Below are 23,647 nucleotides of genomic sequence, written 5' to 3' on the forward strand. Positions count from 1 at the left end.
GAAATTGCACTTAAGCGTAGCTGAAACACTGTGACCAAAAAAGAGAGAAAGTGGGAATAACTTAGTGTGGCTGCCACATCAGTGGAAACTAGAGCATGGGAGTTTCTGAGTTGCAGTATTGGCCAAGAGATCACTTGATATGTCTGCAGAGAATTGAGAGGTGGCGTGAACCTTATGTGCTTCTAAGGAATAAATATTTGCTAGAGATTATCCTTAGAGTTTCAAGATAAAATCTCAACAGGTGTGTAGATAGAGGGGAAGTGAAGGCAACAAGCATGTTTTTTAAGCACCTACTATATGTCCGTTACTGTGCTAAATACTTTACAAATATCTCATTTGGACTTTACAAAGTAGGTGCTATTTTCCCAATTTGGAGAAAATTGAGGTAAACAGGTTAAATAACTTTCAGAGGGTCTGACAGTTAGGAAATCCCTGAGGCTGGATTTGAATTCAGGTCTTCTGACTCTGGGCCCAGTGCTTTAGCTGCTATACTATATAGCATAGAAGTATATGTTTATTTCCAGAGACACTTAATTCTCTTAAAAACATAAGCCTCCCTAACTTTATTTTAGCGTATTAGAAAAATTGATACTCAGCAAGTTCCAGTGAAATTTCTTAGTCTTCTTTTTGTCCCTTTTTCAATCTTATTCTCTCCTAAAATCCTCCATATTTTAACCCCATGTGCCTTTATTTTTATTCTATCTACTCTAATTCATATGTGTGGCTTCTCTTGGAGAGGGAAACAAAGAGGGTGTTGTAGCAGCAGCAAGGTTTGAATATGGCTTCAGACATTCAGTAGCCGCGTGACCCTAAGCAAATCACTTGACTTCTCTGTGCCCCAGTTTCCTCATCTATAAAAGGAAAGGGATGGTCTTCTAAGAGTGCACAGGGCAGGGGTGGCTAGGTGGCGTAGTGAGTAAAGTGCCAGCCCTGGAGTCAGGAGGACCTGAGTTCGGTTCCAGCCTCAGACACTTAACACCCACACAAAAAAACTAACCGTGTAACCTTGGGCAAGTTACTTAAACCCCAATTGCCCTCCAAAAAAAAAGAAAGAGTACACAGGGCTGGGGGCTCAAGGTGATAGGGGAGAGACAGGGAATAGTGTTTAAGATATATCCTTGTTTGTTAGGATTTTCTTCATACACATCCAAATTTCACTTGTAAAAGGCTTTTGACTATGAGAGAAAGAGTATGGGATAAGAAGGTATATCCCCACATTTCATTTTCTGACTTCTTATTTATCTTGTACTGGTTTTTCTCTCACATACAGGTTTTGATTGGAATTTAGTATTCAAATGGGATTACATGACCCCAGAGCAGAGGAGAGCACGCCAAGGAAATCCAGTTGCTCCCATAAAGTAAGTTCATTCACATCCTTTATAAAAAGGTGTTAAAAAAAAAAAAAACCATAGTTCTAGCCTCATCTCCAACAGTTAAGTTGACATATGACCCTGGCCCAGGCATTTTGCCTCCCAATGCCTCATCTTCTCACTCAGGGTGTAGACATCTCCACCATTAGGTGATAAAGTGTTTTGAAGACACCCGACTTGTCTATATCCACCAGTTTAGTTTGCCAGATCTGTTTTTCCTTACGTACTATAAAAATATACTAAGCACCACAAGGGCCGTATGTAAATAGTTAAAGTCGGTGCCGTTCTTGATTGTTCCTAGCCTTGGCTTCCCTATGTCAACAAGTTATATTTTGGATGTCCAGTAGTGATGGTGGCTTGTCTTTTAACTGTTTGCTTTTATTTTGTATCATCCTGCCCACATATCATAGGAAATCAGTGAGTAGGTATTAAGATATCTTTGCTGACTAGCTATTAGAGACTAGATTGGTGTTCAAGCACACATTGGGTAGTTTACTGCTGGTAATGACTTAGGTGAGGAAGATATGTAAGATATTATGATCCCCATTTTACAGATGAGGAGATTGATCCAGAGAGAAATAACTTGCCCTGGGTAAGTCAGCAAATTTTTCCCTGTGTTTTTCAGCATCCCTAGTGGACTGTATAGTGTCAGGGCAATGAATTGTTGACCTGCTATGTCTGCCCATGGTAGAAGACAAAATCTGAAGTTCCTTGAATCCTGAGTGTGGAATAATGCCTGGAATTTATTTTGAAAGTCAATTTGTAGTTCAGATATTATGGACAACACTGAGAGAACACTTCTGACTTTGACCTCCAGTCTCTTCCTTCCTTCCCTCCCATCCTCATTTCTGCTTCTTTAGAACCCCCATGATTGCTGGCGGATTGTTTGTGATGGATAAATTCTACTTTGAAGAACTGGGAAAATACGATATGATGATGGACGTATGGGGAGGAGAAAACCTGGGTATGTGTCTTGTTTCTTTAGAATACCTAATCTCTTAATAGAAAGCAATTTCTAATTTATGTGAGCATGGGTTGCTTGGCTTCCTAGACCTGGAAAAATCTAATGGGGATGGACTCACAGACAACAGATTCTCACTTAAGAGATGTTGAAAAAGGAATGAGAAAGGTAGTCTGGACTGTGGGAAATGAAGATCTGACTAAAGAAATAGCATGCTTTTGTTAATGTTGGCCTTGTTGTGAGTAAGGAGCTTGAAACATGGTGGGGACAAATTACAGAAGCAGAGATGTATATATTTGGAGTGAAATTTGAGTTCAAGGGAGAAGTAGGTTTTCTACAGGTTTTGTAGGAGACCATTCCTGGGAAGAAAATGCCTAGCAAAACCTGGAAAAAAATGGCCAGTTCTCCATCTCTCAAACAATATAGTGATCCTTTAAATGTGATAGAGTCTTAGTCATCAAATGAGTTGAGGTCAATGAGTATAATCCTTTCCTTAATACTTGTGCAAAAGACTCCTAGTTTTATTTGATTAAAAAAAATTAGACCTTGTAAATCATTATTACCTGGATGCAATTTAATTTCACAGATCTATATCTCTGATTCAGTAGCTACACCACAGTTAGAACTGAAAAGATTTTTTTTTGCTTGAAGCCATTAATTTCAAGTACTTACTTCTTCTGAGCTAATTATCCTTGGCCACTCAGTTTTCTTTTATTATCTTTTGCCTCTGGGTGAATCCTTTTGCTGGTGCACTTGGGAAAGGGAGAAAAATCTGATGATACTGTTACTTTGAATATTTTTTAAAGTTTTAATACGGAACCAAAGATGGATTTTTTCCCTTCGTTTAAGAAACTGGCATAATGTTTGTTTTTTAATCATTTTGATGATTTGAAACTTTTGCTGACATCATGCATAATTTTTGGAGCATTTCAGCTGCTGAAGAAATTTGTTTGTGTTGAAAAAAATTGTTCATGAAATCTTAGTGACTAGATTAAAAAATGTGTAAAAAATTTTTAAATAAAGTTGATCTTCTGAGCTTATTTAGACTTAGAGATATTTGGGCTCAGTATTAGAAAAATAGCTAGTTTTTCTAGAACTGTATACCACTATTTAAAATTCTAGAAAGTCATTCAACTTTTATGGAAAGATCACTTCTGAACACATTTCAGCATGTGATGGTGACTGTACACCCAAATAAAAATACCATGTTTTAGAAAACAAGGCAATGCCTTGAGACTAGCTATGCCCGTCAGCAGCAGTATAGACTGGGTATGAGCACTAGGCTGTATGTTGAATAGTTCTTCCAAAGTGAATCTGATTCTTGCCAATTAGGATCTTGTGACATGGTACAGAGACAGCATTTACCCAAAAATGAAAGGAGACCTTTCACTCAAATGCCAGAGTAAAACACAGAGATTTGGTTACAGTTGCTTACTTTACTCTTTTTTTCATTTCTATGTTTCTGTACTTGTGCTGTTGAAACTATTGTGCTAAAATGATAGGTCACAGAGTCCTAGTTCTGATGTTTATTTACAAATTTTGTGACCATGGGCAAGTACCCTAATCTCTCTCAGGTTTCTTCATCTGTGAAATGGGTACAATAGTACTAGAACTAGCTAAATCACAAAGTTGTGAGCACAAATCCTTTGTGAAATTAAAATACTATATAAATGTGAGTTAACATTACAGAATTTTGTAGTTCAGTGACTTGAAAGTGGTATAAGGTGTAAGCAAAAGGAAGACTATTAGGAAAGGGTCAGTAGACCAGGAAGAAAGCTAAATCCAATTGCTTAGCATTTCATCTGCATGAAAACTCATTCTCCTCTCACTGTTGGAGCCAATAGAGGTTTCTGCTCCAGATTTTCTAATGGAATTAGGCCCTGCCTTTCAAAGAATATATAACCTACAGACCACCTCCCTATTCTTCACTGTTACTGTGGACATTGACTGGAAACTATGTATAGCACAGGTAGCCAGTCATTGGATTGTTACCCATGAGCTGTCTATCCATGGTAACTGTGCAATAATATATGCCCAAACCTAATTAGATTTGAAAATTTTCAAACTTCTCCACTTAGACTAAGCAGTCCTTCCATTACTTTTTTTTAAATGTTGAACCATTGTACCATTTGGTAATTTGAAAAAATAAATTTATCTTCAGCACCCCTACAGTGCAGAATCAGGATTTCTTGGGACAAGGGAATAAATGGGTGCTAGGTGACACAGTGGACAGAGTGCCAAATCTGGATTCAGGAAGACTTCTCCTCGTGAGTTCAAATCTGGCCTTAGACACTTATTAGCTATGTGATCTTGGGCAAGTCATTTAACCCTATTTGCCTCAGTTCCTCATCTGTAAAATGAATTGGAGAAAGAAATGGCAAACCACTCCAGTCTTTGCCAAGAAAACTCCAGATGGGATCACAAAGAGTCAGACGCAATTGAAAAATGACTGAACATGTGTTTTTCCCATGCAGAGGAGACTGGGTAATTAATCCTCAATGTGGGAACCTTCTTTCCAATCTTGAGGTTTTATTTAGTTAAAGTATTATATGTAAATGTAGTTTTATGGAGCCTTAGGAATCATTAATATATTCTAATTCTAATATTCTAATATAATAGAAACACCATTGAATCTAGAGTTATAAAGGCTGAGTTCAAATTCTGACTATGCCACTGCAGACATAGAGAAATCACTTGACCTATTTAGGGTTTTTTGTTTGTTTGTTTGTTTTCTTCATCTGTTTGGAAAAAAAGGAGGGAGACCAAATGGTCTTTAAGTTCCCTTCTATCTTTAAAGCTATGGTACCAATAATCCTTTAATTATATAACTTTTAAGATGACTTGAGTATCCAATACAACCTCATTGATCCAGACCCAACTAATTCAGAATGTGTTGTAATTTGAATGTGTTGAGCCAAAATTTACTTTTGTAATTATCAAGAAAGGGTTCACTAATCAACAAATGCTTTTTTTAACACATACTAACATATTTCTACTTATGCACATATGTGTATGCCTTTTATGCAAGCCTATTTGGTGCCTGGGGATGAATTATTTTATTATTGAGTTGGATTATTTTCATGTGGGTAGGAGTCAAGCCAACTTCTACATGGGGTGAAAGTAAATAGGTTGGAAAGTTATCAAATAGTAAGAGCCTGTAGGTGGGTGGTAAGGAACAGGCATCTTTAAATCAACAGTCTAGTGTCAGTACAATCCATGAGGTTGTCTGTAAACCCTCCAGATGGAATAAAGCAGAAGGGCACAGCAAAAAATCATTTTTTTTTAATTTTTAAAACTTTTCTTTAATTTAAATTTTTTAAATTTTAAATCAGAACCTTTTTTGGATGAAAAAGCAGAAGCGCAGGCTAGTGCTCAATTAATATTAAACAATAATATTAGAGGGAAATGGATGTTTAATTATCTTCTGTGTCTAATTACAAAATTTCACATGGATACTTTAAAAATATTTAGGTCTCTCATTTTAAAAAGTACCTTAGTGCTCAGTTTTCCCATTGCTTTCTAGTATTGCCAAACTGCTCTCTCAGAATATCTTCATACACGGGATAGAGAAATATTAACAAGACATTAGTACAGTTAGGTAGATTTGTAGCTGGATGGTCAGCTTTATCCCTAGAGGAGGGGGTGGGAGGAAGAGAGAGACAGAGAGAGCGAAAGACAGAGAAAGATAGAGAGAGACAGAGATCAACCTGAAATCTGAAAGTAGGGAGCTTGAATAAAAAGATAGAAGACACACTTATCCAAGTTGCAAATGACACAAAGCTGAGGGTGATAGATAATACATTGGATGACAGAATTGGTATCCAAAAGAATTGTGGCCCACTGGAATGATAGGCCAAATCTAACAAGATGAAATTCAATAGCAATAAATGTAAATTGAGAGTATCGAAGGCTTTAGAGGTGGAAAGGGCCTTAGGAGTCATCTGGTCCTGTGGTATCAAACTCAAATAGTGCGCCTACTAATATATATATATACACACACATACATACATGTTGCTTTTATACAAACCTGTTTGGTGCCTGGGGATGAATTGTTTCATCCCTTCCCTGCCAACTGCATATTGATTTAGAAAACCACAAATTAAGATTATCTTTGTTTTAGTGTATTTTTATTTATTTCATTAGAGATTTCCCAATTACATTTTGATCTGGTTCTGGCTACACTCAGGAGGGTTGGGCAATAAGTGGGCTGTGAGTTTTATGCCTCTGATCTAGTCCAACCTTCTCATTTCCTTCATTTATTCTTGAAAAATTCAGCTGTCTAAGCAAAGGATGGGGGGAAGAAATGACTTTTGATAATAGTTTATATGAAACCAGACTTAGAGGTTTTAATTGACTGCAAGCTTAGTATGAACAAGTAATGTAACATGATAACATTATAAGAAGCTGGTGTCCTAGACCATACTCAGAACTGGTCAGACCACATCAAGAATATGGTGGACAATTCAGCATTGACAAAGTAGAACACATCCAGAGAAGAGCATTGGTGGCAAAAAAGCATTGAAGCCCTTTCATATGAGGATCAACTGAAAGAATTCAGGATATTTAGCCTGGAAAGATAGAAAACTAATGTGTTAGTTATCTTTAATTTTAAAATTGTTATTGAAAGGTAGAAGGGGAATAAGACTTTTTTTTCTATGACTCTAGAGAGTAGAACTGGGAGCAAAAGATAGAAGGTAAAGATGGATTTCATTTCAACTGAGGAAGAATAATCTAATAATTAGACAGTTTTAAAAAATGGAATGAATAGTGTGAGATAGTGACTTCCCTTTCACTAAAAGTATTTAAGAGACAAGATGACCAGGGATATATTTTAAGAAATTTCTGTATGGGGTAGGAGGTTGCATTAATAATTTCTAAGGGTCTTATCAAAACTGAAGATATTCAAAACCTTGGTGTTAATTGTTTAGTAAAGTACTTTGAATCAGTTAACATTGCATTCAGTGGCAGTGTTTCACCAGTCAACAAAAAAGGTCTGGGAGCACACCTAGCACAGGACAGGAAATGCCTTAAGGATGTTGGACTTTCATCTTGTTCTTTGAATAGTCACTTGTTGTCGATTATTATGGCAGAGATTTCCTTCCGCGTGTGGCAATGTGGTGGCAGCCTAGAGATCATTCCGTGCAGCCGAGTTGGGCATGTGTTCCGGAAGCAGCACCCCTATAGTTTTCCAGGGGGGAGTGGCACTGTGTTTGCCCGGTAAGTAACACTTTTTTTTTTTTTAAAGAAAAAGCCCATTCTGACTTTCTCCTGAACAAGTTATAACCATCACACTCAACTAGACACATCCCTGGAAGACCAGGAAAATAACCTCTAAGGGAAAATCCTAAGCCAGGTTTTTTGTTGTTGTTTTGAATAAGAAGAGGATCTTGGGGCTCAGTGACTCAGATGCTAAATTTTGTATTGTCAAATAAAATTTAAAAACTTTTTTTAATTCACAGGGCTATTTATGCTACAGATTTGGGAGCTAAGCTAACTTAAAGATTCAGTGTTTCTCTGTAGACTGGTTCATTTAAGATGTGATTAGATATTTGACCTTGAGCCATTTATTTAATTAACCTCTCCATGCCTCAGTTTCCTCATCTCTAAAATAAAGATACTAAGCCAAATGATTCCTTCTATATACCTTTCTAACTCTAAAATTCTGTGATTAAGTAACATTGAATTAAGAATATAAGTATTTAGAAATTATCTGTTGACTCTTTGACTTAGACGAAGAGTTCTGACCAAACAAAATACTGTGAGGATCATAGAAAGTAAAACGGACAATTTGATTGTAGAAAACTGAAAAGATTTTGCACAAGTAAAACTGGTGCAACAAAATTAGAATTCAAGCAGGTAAATTGGGGTAAAGAAAATCTTTGCAGCAAACTTTTCTAATAGAGATCTCTTTTCTAAGATATATGGAACTGATCCAAATTTATAAGAACAAGAGCCTTTGCCAAATTAATAAATAGTCAAAGAATATGAACAGGCAGTTTTCAGAGAAAGAAACCTTGGGAGGAGGGAGATAGAAAGGAGGAAAAGCAGAAAAGAAAGATTTTTGTTAATTAAAAAATATATAATTAAAAAAAGAAGGCAGCCTGGGGAGGAAAAGATAATATAGGTATTTTAATTTTTAAAAAATAAGAAGTTATTTAATCTTATAAAAATTTAAGTTTGCCACTCATTTGAAATGAGAACACAAATGAAATAAGAATTCCCTATGGATTTTCAAACTTCTTAACAGCTCCTGTCTCCTGTCCCTATCCTCCTATCCCTGGACTTAAATTCTTTCCACCACTATCAGCTTCTGCCCATTATTGAAGGTTCAGTAGAGATGCTAACTGCTTTGTGAAGATTTCCAGATCTTTCCGAGCATTTGATTTGTAACTCACTTATGCACTTATTATGTGGTACTTTCATTTATGCATGTGTATGTCTTATCTTGCCTATTAATTGAAGTCCTTAGGGACAAGATGCATGTTTTAGTCATGCTCATATCCTCATAGTAGCTTGCAGTAGGTTTCAAAGTGCTTTTCAAAAAAATAACCATAACTCACACATACATAATATAAATGCTTCTCCTCCCAACAATTCACGGGGTAGGTAGCACAAGTATCATTGACCCCATTTTGTACACGAAGAAACCAAAATTTAGAGAAGCTCAATAATAGTATCGTAGGTTTAGAACAGGAAGTGACCTTAACCCAACTGTATCATTTTACAGATGAAGAAACCAAGGCCCAGAGATGATGGTTAGTTCTTTGCCCATATAATCAGTGACCAAGGTGGGATCTGAACCCAGGACCTCTCATTCTATTCTTTCTACGTACCATTTGACCAAGGTCACACACAACCCATCAGGGTTTGAATTAGAACTTGTACCCACGTCTCCTGAATCCAAAGATAGAGGGTTTTCTTCTCTGCCCTACTGCCACCCTTAAATGAGTCAATGTAAGCATGCATGTTTAGGGAAGGAGAAAGATCTATGACAAAATGCAGATTATATGATAAATATAGGAAGAAGGGTGAGATTGGGCTACGTGTATGAACTTTGAACTGGACATGTCAACTGAACTGATTAGTCATTTCAGTTAAATAACTGGTTTATCAGGTTGGGATTTTTTTGTGGAATTGTTTGGTTAGTTGATTGAATTGATTATTTTGGCATATTAGAGATCACAGCCACAAAGCTTCTGAAGTTTCCCACTTGATTCTTATAACCAAAGTTCTGTCATATATATACATATATATATATTTTTTTTTTTTTTAAGCAATCGGGGTTAAGTAACTTGCTCAAGGTTACACGGCCAGTTATTTCTGGGTGTAGTGCTAAGTATCTGAGTTATTACTGACAGGCCTAGCATTTGAACCCAGCTCATCTGACTACAAATGCAGCTCTCCTTTCACTCTTCCTGGCATACTGGAAAATGTTTTATTTAAAGAAATGTTCCAGTACATTATCATTTTTTTAAATCAAGGAACACTTTTACAATGCAAATTACTTTTGCATTTCTAGGTTTTCTTAAAATTAGGTATACCTGTAAAGTTACAGGTGCTAGGAGATTACCAGCATTATCTGGTTTAGGCCTGTTATGTGAGGAGCCAAGGCAGTCTGTTTTAATGTGCCACAATTGTTTCAGAGAGAATCTTTGCTGCCTAAGATGGAATGCAGGTTTGACAGTCTTTAATAAATGTTACACATTTAAATTTAACCAGCCCTGATATCCTTGAATCTCATGAATCTTCATATTTCCATGCTGTTTGGCCCATGATTTAACCTCCCCATTAGCTGCAGAGCCATGCGTGATTGTGAGGGTTAGGGATGTGTGGTTTTTCATCTGACAAATGAAAGCTCAGATCCTTGTCTGTGTTACCCCTGTACGATGCAAAGTGAGCCCTAGAGATGTGTTCTTAAGGTCATCTCCTTTTAATCTATATTCCTTGTCAAAACAAGACACCAACTCACCTCAGGCAGACAGGAAGAAAAGAATAATGTAAACACTGAATCATCTCTATTTTCTTTTCTTTCCCTTTCCTTTCTTTTTTTTTTCCTAAAGAAATATATCTGTTGTTTCCATACCCTTAACCTGTGAATACCTGGAGAGTAAAGCTGTTATTGCATATAATAGGCACCATGCCTAGCACTTTGTGGATGATAGGAATTCTTTTGTGTTCTTTAATGTAATACTGCCCTAGCCCCTCCACATCAAAATGTCTCAGCCAGCCTTCTGGTCTCTCCTTTCATTCTTGGAAAATTAGTATGCTGGAAAGAAAAGCAGCAAGAATTCTCTTGCACTCAAGATATATTGATTGATTGCCCACCAAAAGCACAGCAATGTAGTGGGCATTTGGAGGAACAGTGATGTGTCTGGCATAGACCCTGCCCTCAAGGAGACTCTTCCTCTGCTGTGTTCTGTGGGGCATTCTTTAGAGCCTGAGCCTTCCTTTGCTGACGGGTTTCATGGAAAAACCCTGGTAAGGAGAACCTGTCACCACAGAAGGAATTTACACAGGGATGATGGCAGGAAGCTTCTCAAAATACTCTTGTTCTTGTTGTTCCCAGGAACACTCGGCGGGCAGCAGAAGTCTGGATGGATGAATATAAAAATTTTTACTATGCAGCAGTGCCTTCAGCTAGAAATGTCCCTTATGGGAAGTAAGTATTACCTCTCCTTGTCTCCTCTACGTCATCCAAACTATCAGAGAAGAGTCTGGACCCCAAAGCCCCATAGCTGTCCAGTTGCCAAAGAGTGAATCTTAGTCCCTCAAGCTGCCATGCCTCAGTCACAATGACCCCATGAGGAGTCATATTTCCTGTCTGCCATAGGAAGGAAAGGGCATCTTCCACCCAGTGGAATAGATTTTAGTATTGGGTAGAGGGAAGCTGTGTCCAATTCAGTTCAACAGCAAATACTGAGTGTCTAATATGTGCTAGATTTCTGCAATAATCAAAAGGCAAAAGCAAAACAGTCCCTGCCCTCTATGAGTTTACAGTCTGCTGGGGGTAGAAGAATTCAAATGTACACAGATAAGCAAATAAAGAGTAGTTTAAGGCAGGAGAAAATACTGACAATTTGCAGAAGTTTGGGGTAGTGATGCCATTGGAAAAGGCTCCACATAAAAGGGGGCACTTGAGCTCAGCCTTAAAGTAAGGTACAGATTGTAAGGGGTGAAGGTGAGGGAGGAGTATCCGTGAGAAAACAGGCTGTGTGAATGTGGAGGCGTGGAGATTGCTCAGGGCCCAGCAAGTTAGCTGGAATATAGTGTGTATGAAAGGGAATGCTGTGTAATAAAGCTGGAAAGGTAAGTCAGAGCCAGAGTGGAAGCGGCATTAAATGTCCTTCCTATCATCAGTAATGGCGGTGGTTTTTCCTTATCTCTTTCTCCCTAGTATTCAGAGTCGACTAGAACTAAGGAAGAAGCTTAGTTGCAAGCCCTTCAAATGGTATCTTGAAAATGTCTACCCTGAATTAAGGTGAGTCTCCAGTGGTCTGAATTTTGTTTTGTAGGTGTCATAGGTGGCTACTCTAGATTGTACCCTGTCATTTTGAGGTTCCATTTTTCTTTCTAGAATTGGTAGGGATTTGGAGACACCCTAGTCCTCCCCCTTTTTCCAGTTAGCATTGTTACATGGTTGACAGTTATGACGCCCTGGTTTCTGAAGTGCTGAAACTGAGGATCACCCAAGGAGTGTTAGAGAGGCAGGGTGATGCACACTTTCACAAAACAGCTGAAAAGGAGAAGTGATATAAAGGATGTCATCAAAGGAATGTGTGAGTGAAAAAGAAGATGGGTTAAGCGTGTGGTTAGAGCAAGGGATAACCAATGAACTAATTACATACTCCATTAGTATATTCAGGATGTCAAGAGAAAGCAAGAAAGAGCCATAGCATTCTGGGACCCCTTGAAGTTAATTCCCTGAAGGACATGGATAAGAGCTATATATAGTACAGAATCCGCAGGCTTGAGTGGGTTGCTGTCTGCATTATTGAAAGGAATGTCCTCATGAATGAGATCAGAGATCCATTAAAATTTTTGAGTATTTTGCCTAAACCATACAAGATAGATAGTGTTCTTTAAACTGTTCCAGGAAGATTCCACAATTTCCCTTCTAGTATTTACTCTGCCTTCCCTCTGTTGTCTAAACAGTGCCATGCAAAGCAAGCATTTCATCATGTAATTCAGGAAAGTCATCAAGAAGAATCACTATTTCCCTTGCAACGTTACTCTGTATTTGACTGATGTATCTTTTGATCCTTCTTTGCATTGCCTCCATACTTGCTAGGAGGTAAAGTTAGGGCTAAGTCAACCCTTATTTTTTTCTTCATGGTAGCTGTCACCCTCCATTAAAAGATGTCTAATAGGTTCAAGAACCTTCCTTGGGTTCTTGAAGGATATGCTAATAGTGTACAAACTAACTGGTCCTAACAAGTTAGAAAACTTTCATTGTTGGTCAGGTGATGGACTCTATGTCTGCTGTCCAAGGACCAGCCCAGGGATGACAAATTATTTAGCTGTAGCAATTGTCTAAGACTTTATCTACTGAACTGTTACAAGAATCATGGCCTGTGTTGGTGAAGGAAGTATTCATGCTGGTGAAGTTATAAATCCTTTAAGGATTTTTTAAGAAGGAAATATTTTTGGATACATTTTTTACATTACCCACATTTCTGAATTTATCTCTTATCCCTTGCTTCTTGCCCTCCCAGATATTCATCCCTTACAACACAAGAAGAAAAAAAAATCATCAAAAAGTAGCCAGCATAGGGCAGCTAGGTAGAGCACTGAAGTCAGGAGGACCTGAGGTGAAATCTGGTCCAAGCCAGTTACTAGCTATGTGATCCTGGGTAAGTTACCTAACCCTGATTGCCTCAATTAAAAAAAAAAGGAACTAACATATTAGAAGAGTCTGATGCATTATTCCACACCTGTAGTCCCCTGTACCTGTTTAAAAAAAAAAGGCCCAAACTTGGCCATTATAATTTTGCAGCATTCCTTCTTTATTTTTTTTTTGTAGTTGTTACCTTTCCTAGTTACCCTCAAGTATTAAAAGAGATACTTATCACCCCATGCTTTTTTTTTTCTTTTTTGGCTCTAGTAGGCCAGCATAATGGACCTTTAGAAAAAGCTGTCAAACTAAGTCTCAGAAAACATGAACTTTAGTCCTAGGCTTACCACTAGTATGGCAGCAGATAAGGTGCTTGACTACTCTAAGCCCCTCTGTTCTCCATGAGAAAAGTGGGAATTATAATGCATATTCCCTGCCTACTTCCAAGAGCAGAGAATGTCAGGAGAAATCCCCCGTAGAGCCCTCATTCTAGGCCCAGACCTATAGTTTAAATTATTCAAGTCCTGTGTCCCAAGGGACTACTGATAACCTTATGTATAGACCTGAAGATCTGCTCTGTTTTGGAATCTAACCTAAATTAATCTTCCTAAAGAAATGGTTAGGAGAGTTTGGAGTTTAATATGGCATATTCCCTATCCTGAATATTCCTAAGAGTATTTTGTAATGAGTTATAGATTCCTTTTATGTGTACACAAAAGCCACCACATTATCTTCTCAGTGAAAGCTCTTAGAGATCCCTGGACCTGAGATTTATTTATGGCTTAAGTGATGCTGTTCTGTTTTTTCCTTTGCTCTTGATATATATAGTTCTTCCCAAATCTTTTCACTGCTTGTAAGTACTAAAATGAATCATCAGCTAAGGTGAGGATAGGCATATCTTTTTTTTTTTAATTTCAGAAATATTCAAAAATATCCTTTTCTCTTTGTGTCTGAAAAAGAAAGCCTTTTAGTTGGGAAGTATCTGTGCATCATTAATGCACTGCCCTCTCCCAACTATACATACACCCGTGTTTTATAATTTGGGGCTTGAGTGTCAGAGCTCCAAAGGAAAGTCTTCTCTGCCCCTCCTGGCTGTCCCTTCATCTGAAGGAGCACTATGTTGACCCAGACCAACCTCTCTGCTTAGGCTTTGTCCAATAGCAGCTTTTCAGTTTCTGTATAGAAAGTGCAATTAGAACCTCCACCCCCAACTCTCACTATTTAAAGGCCAAATGAAGGTCTGTTGAAAAATATGAGATGACAGGAATTTTCCTTTGATCTGAATTCATTAATTACATTTTTAATTACTCTTACCAAGCCAAACAGTGAAACATCAAAAACCTTGTCTTTCCTGAAAATTGCCAAAGGAAAGAGAGAAGGAAGGGAGGAAGGAAGGAGGAGATGGTTCTGTCTCACTGACACAACCCTAACTAGGGGCATAAGATATATCATTAAGCATTTTAACTTCACTAGGGTGATCATTATTTTAGGTAAAACCAGTGAGATAGAGAATTTCATGGAAAAGAGGAAGAAGAGATGTAATTAAAGTAGTAATTTCTGCTTTACCTTTCAGGGTTCCTGACCATCAGGATATAGCTTTTGGAGCATTGCAGCAGGGTAACAATTGCCTGGATACTTTGGGACATTTTGCAGATGGTGTTGTAGGAGTTTATGAGTGTCACAACTCTGGAGGAAACCAGGTATGTTTTCTGGGTCAAGGGTGATATAATCTCTGAGCCCTGTAATGGGAGGGATGATGGAAAGCTTGGAAAACCTTTTTGCTAACTTTTTCACTGGCAGAGATTTCCACCTGATCATGGGTATTGGAATTATAGGATTTTCATGGTACAGGGGACTTAAGTTAGTTGCTGTTTTAGCATCCAACCTTGGAGATGAAGAAAAGTCCTCACCTCCTTTCCCTTCTTTTCCCCTCCCCTCTCTCATTCTCTCTTCTCCTCTTCTTTCCTCTACTCCTTTCTCTCTCTAAATTCTGTCTCTATCACTTATTACTTGGTTACCTTGAGCAAGTCACTTCCCTTTTCTAGGCCTTTGTTTCCTCATCTGTAAAGTGAAGGCATTGGGTTAGATGATCTCCAAGATCCCATGCAGCCCTAATTTTATGTTTCTATGAATTCTCCATTCCTGAGCCATTTTCCCCCATCCTTTACAGACTAAACTATTTTTCCTGTTCTAAAATTTGTGTCATTGTTAAACCTCCTACCAAATTTCTAGGTGGCGCAGTGGTTAGAATGCCAACCCTTGAGTCAGGAGGACCTGAGTTCAAGTTTGGCCTCAGACACTTACTAGCTGTGTGACTCTGTGCAAGTCACTTTTTACCTCAGTTTCCTCATCTATAAAATGAACTTGAAGGAGCGGCCAGGTGGCTCAGCAAGTAAGAGCACTGGCCCCAGTGTCGGGATGACCTAGGGATCAAATCCGGGCTCAGATACTTAGCACCACACCCAGAAATAACTGGCCGTGTAACCTTGAGCAAGTTACTTAACCCCAATTGCTTTAAAAAAAAAAATGAACTGGAAAAGGAAATGGCAAATCACTCCAGTATCTTTGCTAAGCAGACCCAAAATGGGGTCACAATTGAGTCAGACACAACTGAAATACCAGCAATAGAACCAAATTTCTAGATGACCTTTGGCTCCCACCTCACTGTCTTAACAGATAATAAATCGACTCCTGGAAATAGTGAGTATATTGTACCCATCCAATTACCAGCTTCATCAATTTCCCTATGTTTTTACTCAAATATTCCTCCCTCCCAGAGGAGTGATTTCCTGGACCCTACTGGAGCACAGACTTATAAATATACCTTATTATATATATATATTTTACAAAAATACCTTATATGTCCATCACCATAGCACGAATAAGGTTCAAGTTTCTGAACTTGGTGCTTTATGCCCCTTCTCTGCTCCCAAAAATGCATGATGTAAGCCATGGCAGCCAATGCATAATGGATGCTTTTCCTCCTCCGATCTAGGAGCACAGTGTCTATCTGATGGGCCTGCCTTGGTTTGACAAAGGTCCTGCATAAACAGATGCATCACCTAACTGGTCCAAAGCAAAACCAAAGTTGGAAAAGCTTATCTTTTGAGACCTTGGTCTCCTTGGCAACCCTTTCTCTCTCTCTCTCTCTCTCTCTCTCTGGCATTCTTCCATCCTCGAAACTTCTTTATTACATCCTATTCTTCTCTGTCAACTAATCTCTACCAAGATTTAGCTGATAATTAGGGTGTTAACTAATACTGTTTTAGGGAGTAATAGCCCTAAATGACCCCTTCCAAGAATATTTGCAATTTAGAAGGGTCCCCGTAAAAGTATAACTTCTTAGACTTCAAAGAAATCTGAGACACCATCTAGTCTAATCTTCTCTTACAAAAGTAGAAATTATTAAAACCTCCCACCCACTATCCCCCTGGACAAGGGCTAAAGTAAACAAAGACTTGGCATACCTACCTCTGGTCTAGGAGGAGTGGTAGAAATGGGTTTCAGAATAAAGGAAGGAGAAAGAAAGTCCCTGATCCCCAGTAAACATTTGGCAACAATAACCAATTTTATTTCTATTATCTTTTTCAAGCATCCAGTCAGGAAATTTTCAGGGCTTAAAACTCTGGTCTGATGAGCTGCTATTGCCCTTGGATGATATCCCTATTTCCAAAATAGGGAAATATGTGTCTTCTTCCATAGGCTGTCTTCCCAGTTATGAACAGAGGAAATGGGCTCCTGGCTTCAAACACATTTTGGCTATTTTCTTAGAGTCTGTTTAGCTGATTATAATCCTGCCCTAAGATATGAGTACTGAGGATCAGCAAAGCCCCAGTGCCAACAGCAATGTAACATCCTCAATACAGCCTTTGCTGGTTTCTTGGCTAGTAATTGGAAATGTTGGAAGAAAGTATGCTTGCCAATGTCTTTACAGTTGAGTTGTTGAAAGTACAATCTCACCCTGCTGAGGGTTGATTACTGAAGAGAGTGCCAGTGTCCCATAGTGAAATGTTGTAGGACATTCCACTTAAAAATGAAGCTTTCTATGTAACTTCACCTTTGGGAAATTAATTCCAGAAGTAAAATGAAAATTTTGTTGTATTAAAATAAGCTTCATAGCTGTTCATGGAAGCATGTATAATGATACCTCTGTGGTGGTGGCCATAAGGACGAAAGATGACCTTATGTTACAACATTGATTCAGCATTTATGAAATCCATTTGACCATAATGCAAGATTTTCACCTATGTGAAAAGACTTAAGTTCTAACAGTTAGTGAGTTTGTGGTCAGTGAGATGCAGGTAGAAGTAACTGCAGGGGATGGGTATGATATATTCAGGATACTCCATTTTGCGTTAACTACCCTGGCTTACATCATACATTGCTGGGGTGGAGAGTGGGCAGAAAAATAGAAGAACAAAGGATAAGATATCAGCATAACGAAAGGGGATGGGGGAAACTGAAATAAGATAAATCAAGGAAAAAAAAGATGTAAACGGAAAGGGAGGAAAAACACATGTAATTGGCAAGAATTGTTAGGTGGTTTGTTAAGTGGAAGGAAGGGGAAATACCAAAGAACATTAATTTGTCGCCACCAACCTAGTATAGGCTCACTGTACTCTTTTGTAAACTTTTGTCTGATACTTCCTAAAGTTTTATTTTCAAAATGGATTATACTTTATTCATGTTAGAACTAAGATATATTAAGTCTAAAGGCCTTACAGAAGGTCCCTAATTAAATTTGTGTTCATTAAGCTGGGACTTGTTGAACTAGTGCTGCCAACAGCTTTTGCATCCAAATTCACACAAGGGTGATGATTGGAGAGCCCTCATTGTGGCTTCTGTGGTCTTTTTTTTAGAGATTACCCATATGTTTCTTTGGCAGGTGTGGAACTATATGAATGAAGGGGCCAAAGGAACAATATAATTATTCATTTCCCCTTTTCCTAGCCCTCTTTGTCAATATCCCAAGTTAGAGAATATTCCTCATTCCTTTTTCACTATACCTTCAAATCAAAGGTACTGTATCCAAAAAAAAAACAAACCACCTGCAGAGAGAAGAGAAAGTTACTAGCTCTCAATTTCAGACTTAGGAATAAAAAGTAATATAGCAAGAAAACTACTTTTTCCCGAGCTTGGAACCATATGTAGTAAAAATTCATTAATTCAGACCCTTGCCAGTTCAGAGTGTATATAATTAAAGACTGAGTTTACTTTTGCTCTATTTTTGAAAGGTTTTTTTTTCTAAACCAATTAACAATGTAAATTTTTTTTAAAACTTAAAGAAATATTTTTAATCATTTGAGAAAGATTTCAGTTCCATGTAAGGAAAAACTTGCTAACAACTGTCAAAAAATGGTTTAAAGTATGTGGAGAGAAAATTGAATCATTCCAATTTTGTCCATCTTCTGGAAGAGACAAAATGACCACTAGAAATTAGATTGGCATATATTGGGGATCTTGTAGAGAGTATTTTATGCCCTAGGTAGGAGTTGGAATAAATGGAAGGTTCCTTCCAATTCCACAATTTTATGATGCCTTAGAAACAACCATTATGTATAAATGGTTGGCATGATGATTACAAATCATTCTCACTTATAAAATAGGTACCATAAGGACATTGTCCAGATGACATTGGGTTGGCCTAATTACATTATTGTATGTCTTTGAAAGTATTAAAAGTGTATATCCTTTTAAAAAAATTTTTATTTATTTCATTAAATATTTCCCAATTACATTTTTAAAGTTTTTAAAATTCATTCTTTTAGAATTTTGAACTTCAAATTCTCTCTCCTCTTGAGAGGGCAAGCAATATATTGATTATACATGTATAGTCAAAAGTGTGTATCCTTGTTTAAAAATTCCACAATTCAGACTTTTCATCTAAATTAGTCTGATACTCACTCCCTACCCAGTTTTTCCAGTTTATCATATTTGAAAATATTTTGCCTGTTCAGTTAAACCAAGGAAAAGGGGGAGAAACCTCATTTTAGGAATCACTTTAGGAAGTGATTCCTTTCTGTGCATTCCTCCTTATGTCTTAAAGCAGACCTATAAATGCTCTTGCTAAAGAATCACCCACCACACCTCTTTGAATTAATCTGTGTTGTATAAATCCGAATGCCCCTTGATTTTAATGATTCCCTAAGTAGCTTCAGCTCAGGGAATTGATCACTCCTTTTACCCCAGTGGTGACAACATAAGACAGAGTAGATCCAGGCAGTAGATGTCCTATCAGCAGGTCTTTTGGTAAAGCTCTTCTATAACTGGTTTCCTATTCTTTCTTGAAGGGTTAGTATTATGTCTTTGGTAGTAGTGGCAACTTGCTTGATGGTCCTGCCCCAGTGAATAGTTGGTCTCTGATTGCTCCTCTCAGAATGCCTCTCAGTCACTTGCCAGTGGCCTTCTCAGCTCAGCTGCTCTTGGGATACCTTTCATGGAGGGAGGGTGTGGATTTTCATGCACTGATGCCCAGAGAGGCAACCCATAGCTCACAGGCCATGCCTCTGATTTCTGTTTAACCTCTTAAAGGGACAGTCTAATCAGATAACACATTTCTACCCTGAAAACAAAAAAAAAAAAAATAGACTCCTTCAAAGTAATTATAGTCCGGTCAAGATCAGTCTTTTTAGTCTTGGGATGTAGTCTCTCCATTAGAGTTTTTTTTCTCCACCTCAGATCTAGGGGCATTGTGTTAAACACTGGTGGTATAACTATAAAAAAAGGAATCGGTGCCTGGCTTTAAGGATTAGTATTTCCTCTCCTACGTGATAAATAGAAAATATATACAAAAAAGTGTAGGGGTCAGGTGCTAACCAGTAGGAGGATCAGCAATGGCTTTGTGTAAGAAGGGGGACTTGAGAGAACCTGTGAAAAAAAAAACCTCCCTGTTTATTGGGAGGACAAAGCCAAATCAGAATAAAACTGTAGAAAGGCAGAAAGCAAAGCCAAAGATAAATTATTGATAATGTTCAGGTGCCCCCTTGTCAGTGATTCAATCAACAGACATTTATTACTATGTGCCAGGCACTGTGCTAAATTCTGCCCCAAATAAATAGAATTGAAAGGTTCCCATCTTCCGTGGAGTTAGTTGCTCTACCTAGAGAAGAACCATTCCTTCTGAAAAGAATCAGAAAGAAAATCAGAAAAAAATTTGGGCATGATATGTCACAGGTGGGGAGAAGGAGTTTGGAAGAATATTTCCTAACAGGAAAGAGGATGATGCTATGAAAGAGCCAGTTTTGTTATCAGGCTTCTAGCTGAGGCTCAATAGACACACAGGAAATGAGAAAATTTATGGCTAAGTTTTAAGAGTGGCAATTCAAAAAAAAATGATTCCTTAAATATTTATGAATTTTGTTACAAATTCAGAGAATTGAAATGCAATGGAAAGACCAAAGTGGTAACTTGCTCTGTTGTTTGCATAGCTAAATTAGTTTTGCTGGGATTCATCTGAAGTATGCTTTTAAAATAATTAAGCAAGAGATATCAAGAAGTTACAGAAACATCACATATGGTACTGAGCTTTTTATTGAGTCTCAGGAAATGGCACATTTCCTATGACCCCTTCTAATGTATGCTTTCAAAATACAAAATTCTTTCCAACACATAGATTCTCTCTACTGAACCTCCCTTCTCTTCTTCAAAAAAAAAAAAAAACACCAAACCCCTTCAACTTCCTCCTTGTCCCCCTTATTTCTTACCAAGAACCTAAGTCTCTCTGTGATGGAGTTCCTATATTTATGAAGTAACTCTACTGGAGAGAAAATGCTGCAAAAACAAGTGTCCCCAAGTGTATCATCAGATTGCCTGATACTAAAAGGTTGTAATTTTGACATTCATGCTTAGTCATAGAAATTTCCATAGAGCCCTGGCTTGACTTTAGCACTGAGAGTTAATGCTATTGGATGCTGCGCATCAGTGTTATTGAGGTTGATATAGGAAGTGACATGACCTATTACTAGAGAAGCACTCTTGGATTCCAGAATCCCTGGGTCCATTCCTGCCCCTTGATACATACTAGCTATGTGAGCAAATCACTGAACCCCTCAGTGACCCAGACAATACACTAAAACTGTAAGTTACAGATGAATTACTAGTCTGCCATGATGGAGAGAATTTGACACCAGGGAACTCCTGATGATGAGATAATTTTTGCAGTACTTTAGGGTTTGCAAAGAGCTTTATGTGTATTATCTTATTTAATCTTCAGAAGAAAAAAACACAAAAAAACCTGTGAGGTAGTTGCTATTATTATCTCCATTATACAAATAAGGAAAATGAGACTTAGAAAGGTTAAGTGACTTACCCAGCCTCCCACAGCTGGTGTCTGAGGCTAGATTTGAACTCAGGTCTTCCTGACTCCCTGTTCAGCACTCTATCCCCTTTGCCACCCAGCTTCCACTTAAATCACAAGAATAACACCCCCCCCCCAAAAAAATGAGATTGAAGTAAATATCTCTTGCATTTTGCTGGTAGAAAGGAAAAGTGAGACCAAGAAGTTGATATTTCATAGGATTTAACGATAGTCTACCCCCTTCTTTTCTGAGAAAGGAAACTGGGGCCCAGAGAGAGGAAATAATTGGTAAAGGTCACCCATTTAATTTGGGTTTTGAATACAAATTCTGACTGCAAATCTTGTGTTCTTTACTGCCTCTGGTCAATAGTCAAGAAACATTTATGAAATCCTTACTGTATGCTAAGCATTGGGGATACAAATTTTTTTTTAAAGAGGTACAGTCCCTACCCTCAAAGAGTTTGCAATCTAATGAGGGAAGATAACTTGTAACATAAAGCTGGAAAGGTGAAACCGGGCACAAGAGAATGGTGGAGAAGGCAAAGAAATCCAGCGTTACTACAACCAGGTGGGAAAGGAGGAGGGTATATGTGAGGGGATGTCAGTTCTCCTCCCCCTCCTTAGAGGAGTTTATGACTCTACCGTTCCATGAGAGGGGCAGAGGGTATTGATGAGGGGTGACAAGACTGATTGGATCTGGTGAGATTATGACATTTCCCAATGACAAGTTTACTAAGGGTTTTCTTTGTTATTCATTCTACTCTTCATGACCCCATTAGGGGTTTTCCTGGCAAAGATACTGGAGTGGTATGTCATTTCCTTCTCCAGCTCATTTTACAAATAAGGAAACTGAGGCAAACAATGTAAGTGACTTGCCCAGGATCACACAGTTAGTAAGTATCTGAAGATGGATTTGAACATAAGTCTTCTTGACTCTGGGTCTGACATTTGCCATAGAAATCCAAAATGAATGCAGCCAGGTGGGAAATGAAATGTCAAAGGAGAGATTACATATTGATGGCAGACCATGATACTGAAGCAAGTTCATATTCCTAATATTATCCCTATATGGAATCCCCATATGTTTTTGTATAGGAACAAGTACTGTGGCCAGGCACTTATTTTGTTTTTGTATTTGTATTTCAGGAATGGGCCTTAACAAAGGACAAGTCAGTAAAACATATGGATTTGTGCCTTACCGTGGTGGACAGAGCACCAGGATCCCTCATAAAACTACAGGGCTGCAGAGAAAATGACAGCAGACAGGTGGGTACAGCCAGAAGAGGAGCATGCACCTTTATGAATTCAGAGCCATTGGATGGGTGGGCAGAATGTCCCCCATCACTTCCATTCCTCTTCTTTTTGCCTTCAAAAAGTAATTATACCTGTCCAAAGTTTGCTTCTTTCTATCAGTTGTTTTGTATTTTGTTTTGATGTGTTTCTCCCTTCTGTCATCATGTAAACTAAACTTCTTATGCCTCCTTGTGCTTCCTTCTCCCACTTTTCACCTGACTTGCCCATGATCACACCTGGAGAACAGCCCACACCACAGCAGAGAATACCTTCTACAACATCTCTGACAAGTGGTTGGTCCTTCCACCTCTGCTTGAGAATCACCTCTGCTTGAGGAGATAGACCACCTCCCCAAGGCTGTCCCTTTGGCTTGAGGATAGCTCCAGTTCTTAGGAAGTTTTTCCTGATACCAGAACTCAGTTTATCTCTACCACTTCCACCCATTGCTTCTGGTTCTGCCTTTGGGGTCCAAGTCTAATCTAATCTCTCTTGTCCATATCAGCTCTTCCTATACTTGAAGATAGTCATCATGCACTGCCCCTCCACCCTGAGTCTCCTCTTCTCAAGTAGGCACTCAGTATTTATTGAATGACTAATTTCATACTAATGACCACAGCACAGAATTAATGCTTGACACGTAGACTTGGGCTGCCTAGATAAACCTACTCAGAGTATAGGTACAGGACTGGCAAATAAATAGATAATGTCCAACTATTCTGTAAACCCTTGATAAAATTCTAGAGCAAAGGAGCAAAGACAACTGTCATGTTTCACCAGTTGGCCAAACCATACAAGAGTAACCTTATATAGTGCGACTTCATTTATTCTGACTGACTTGTAAGAGGTTAGGCTGAGTTAATGAAACGTCTGAATTCCGGATGGATAGCCTTTAAAAA

The 23,647-nt window shown here is 38.2% G+C and overlaps 1 protein-coding gene across 1 annotated transcript in view; it reads left to right on the forward strand.

Moving 5' to 3' along the window:
• The window catches only part of GALNT2 (polypeptide N-acetylgalactosaminyltransferase 2), a 257,214-nt gene that overhangs the window by 222,387 nt on the left and 11,180 nt on the right, over window positions 1-23,647 (forward strand). The window contains exons 9-15 of the mRNA XM_069064891.1: window positions 1,271-1,358; window positions 2,231-2,334; window positions 7,422-7,548; window positions 10,898-10,990; window positions 11,726-11,809; window positions 14,736-14,862; window positions 22,605-22,724. Coding sequence (XP_068920992.1) covers window positions 1,271-1,358; window positions 2,231-2,334; window positions 7,422-7,548; window positions 10,898-10,990; window positions 11,726-11,809; window positions 14,736-14,862; window positions 22,605-22,724 — 743 coding nt within the window. The remainder of the gene's footprint in view (window positions 1-1,270; window positions 1,359-2,230; window positions 2,335-7,421; window positions 7,549-10,897; window positions 10,991-11,725; window positions 11,810-14,735; window positions 14,863-22,604; window positions 22,725-23,647) is intronic.

Source organism: Petaurus breviceps, unplaced genomic scaffold, assembly GCF_028583685.1.
Source record: "Petaurus breviceps papuanus isolate PSGF00001 unplaced genomic scaffold, PetGlider_PUasm1.0 90650, whole genome shotgun sequence".
Taxonomy (NCBI): Eukaryota; Metazoa; Chordata; class Mammalia; order Diprotodontia; family Petauridae; genus Petaurus; species Petaurus breviceps.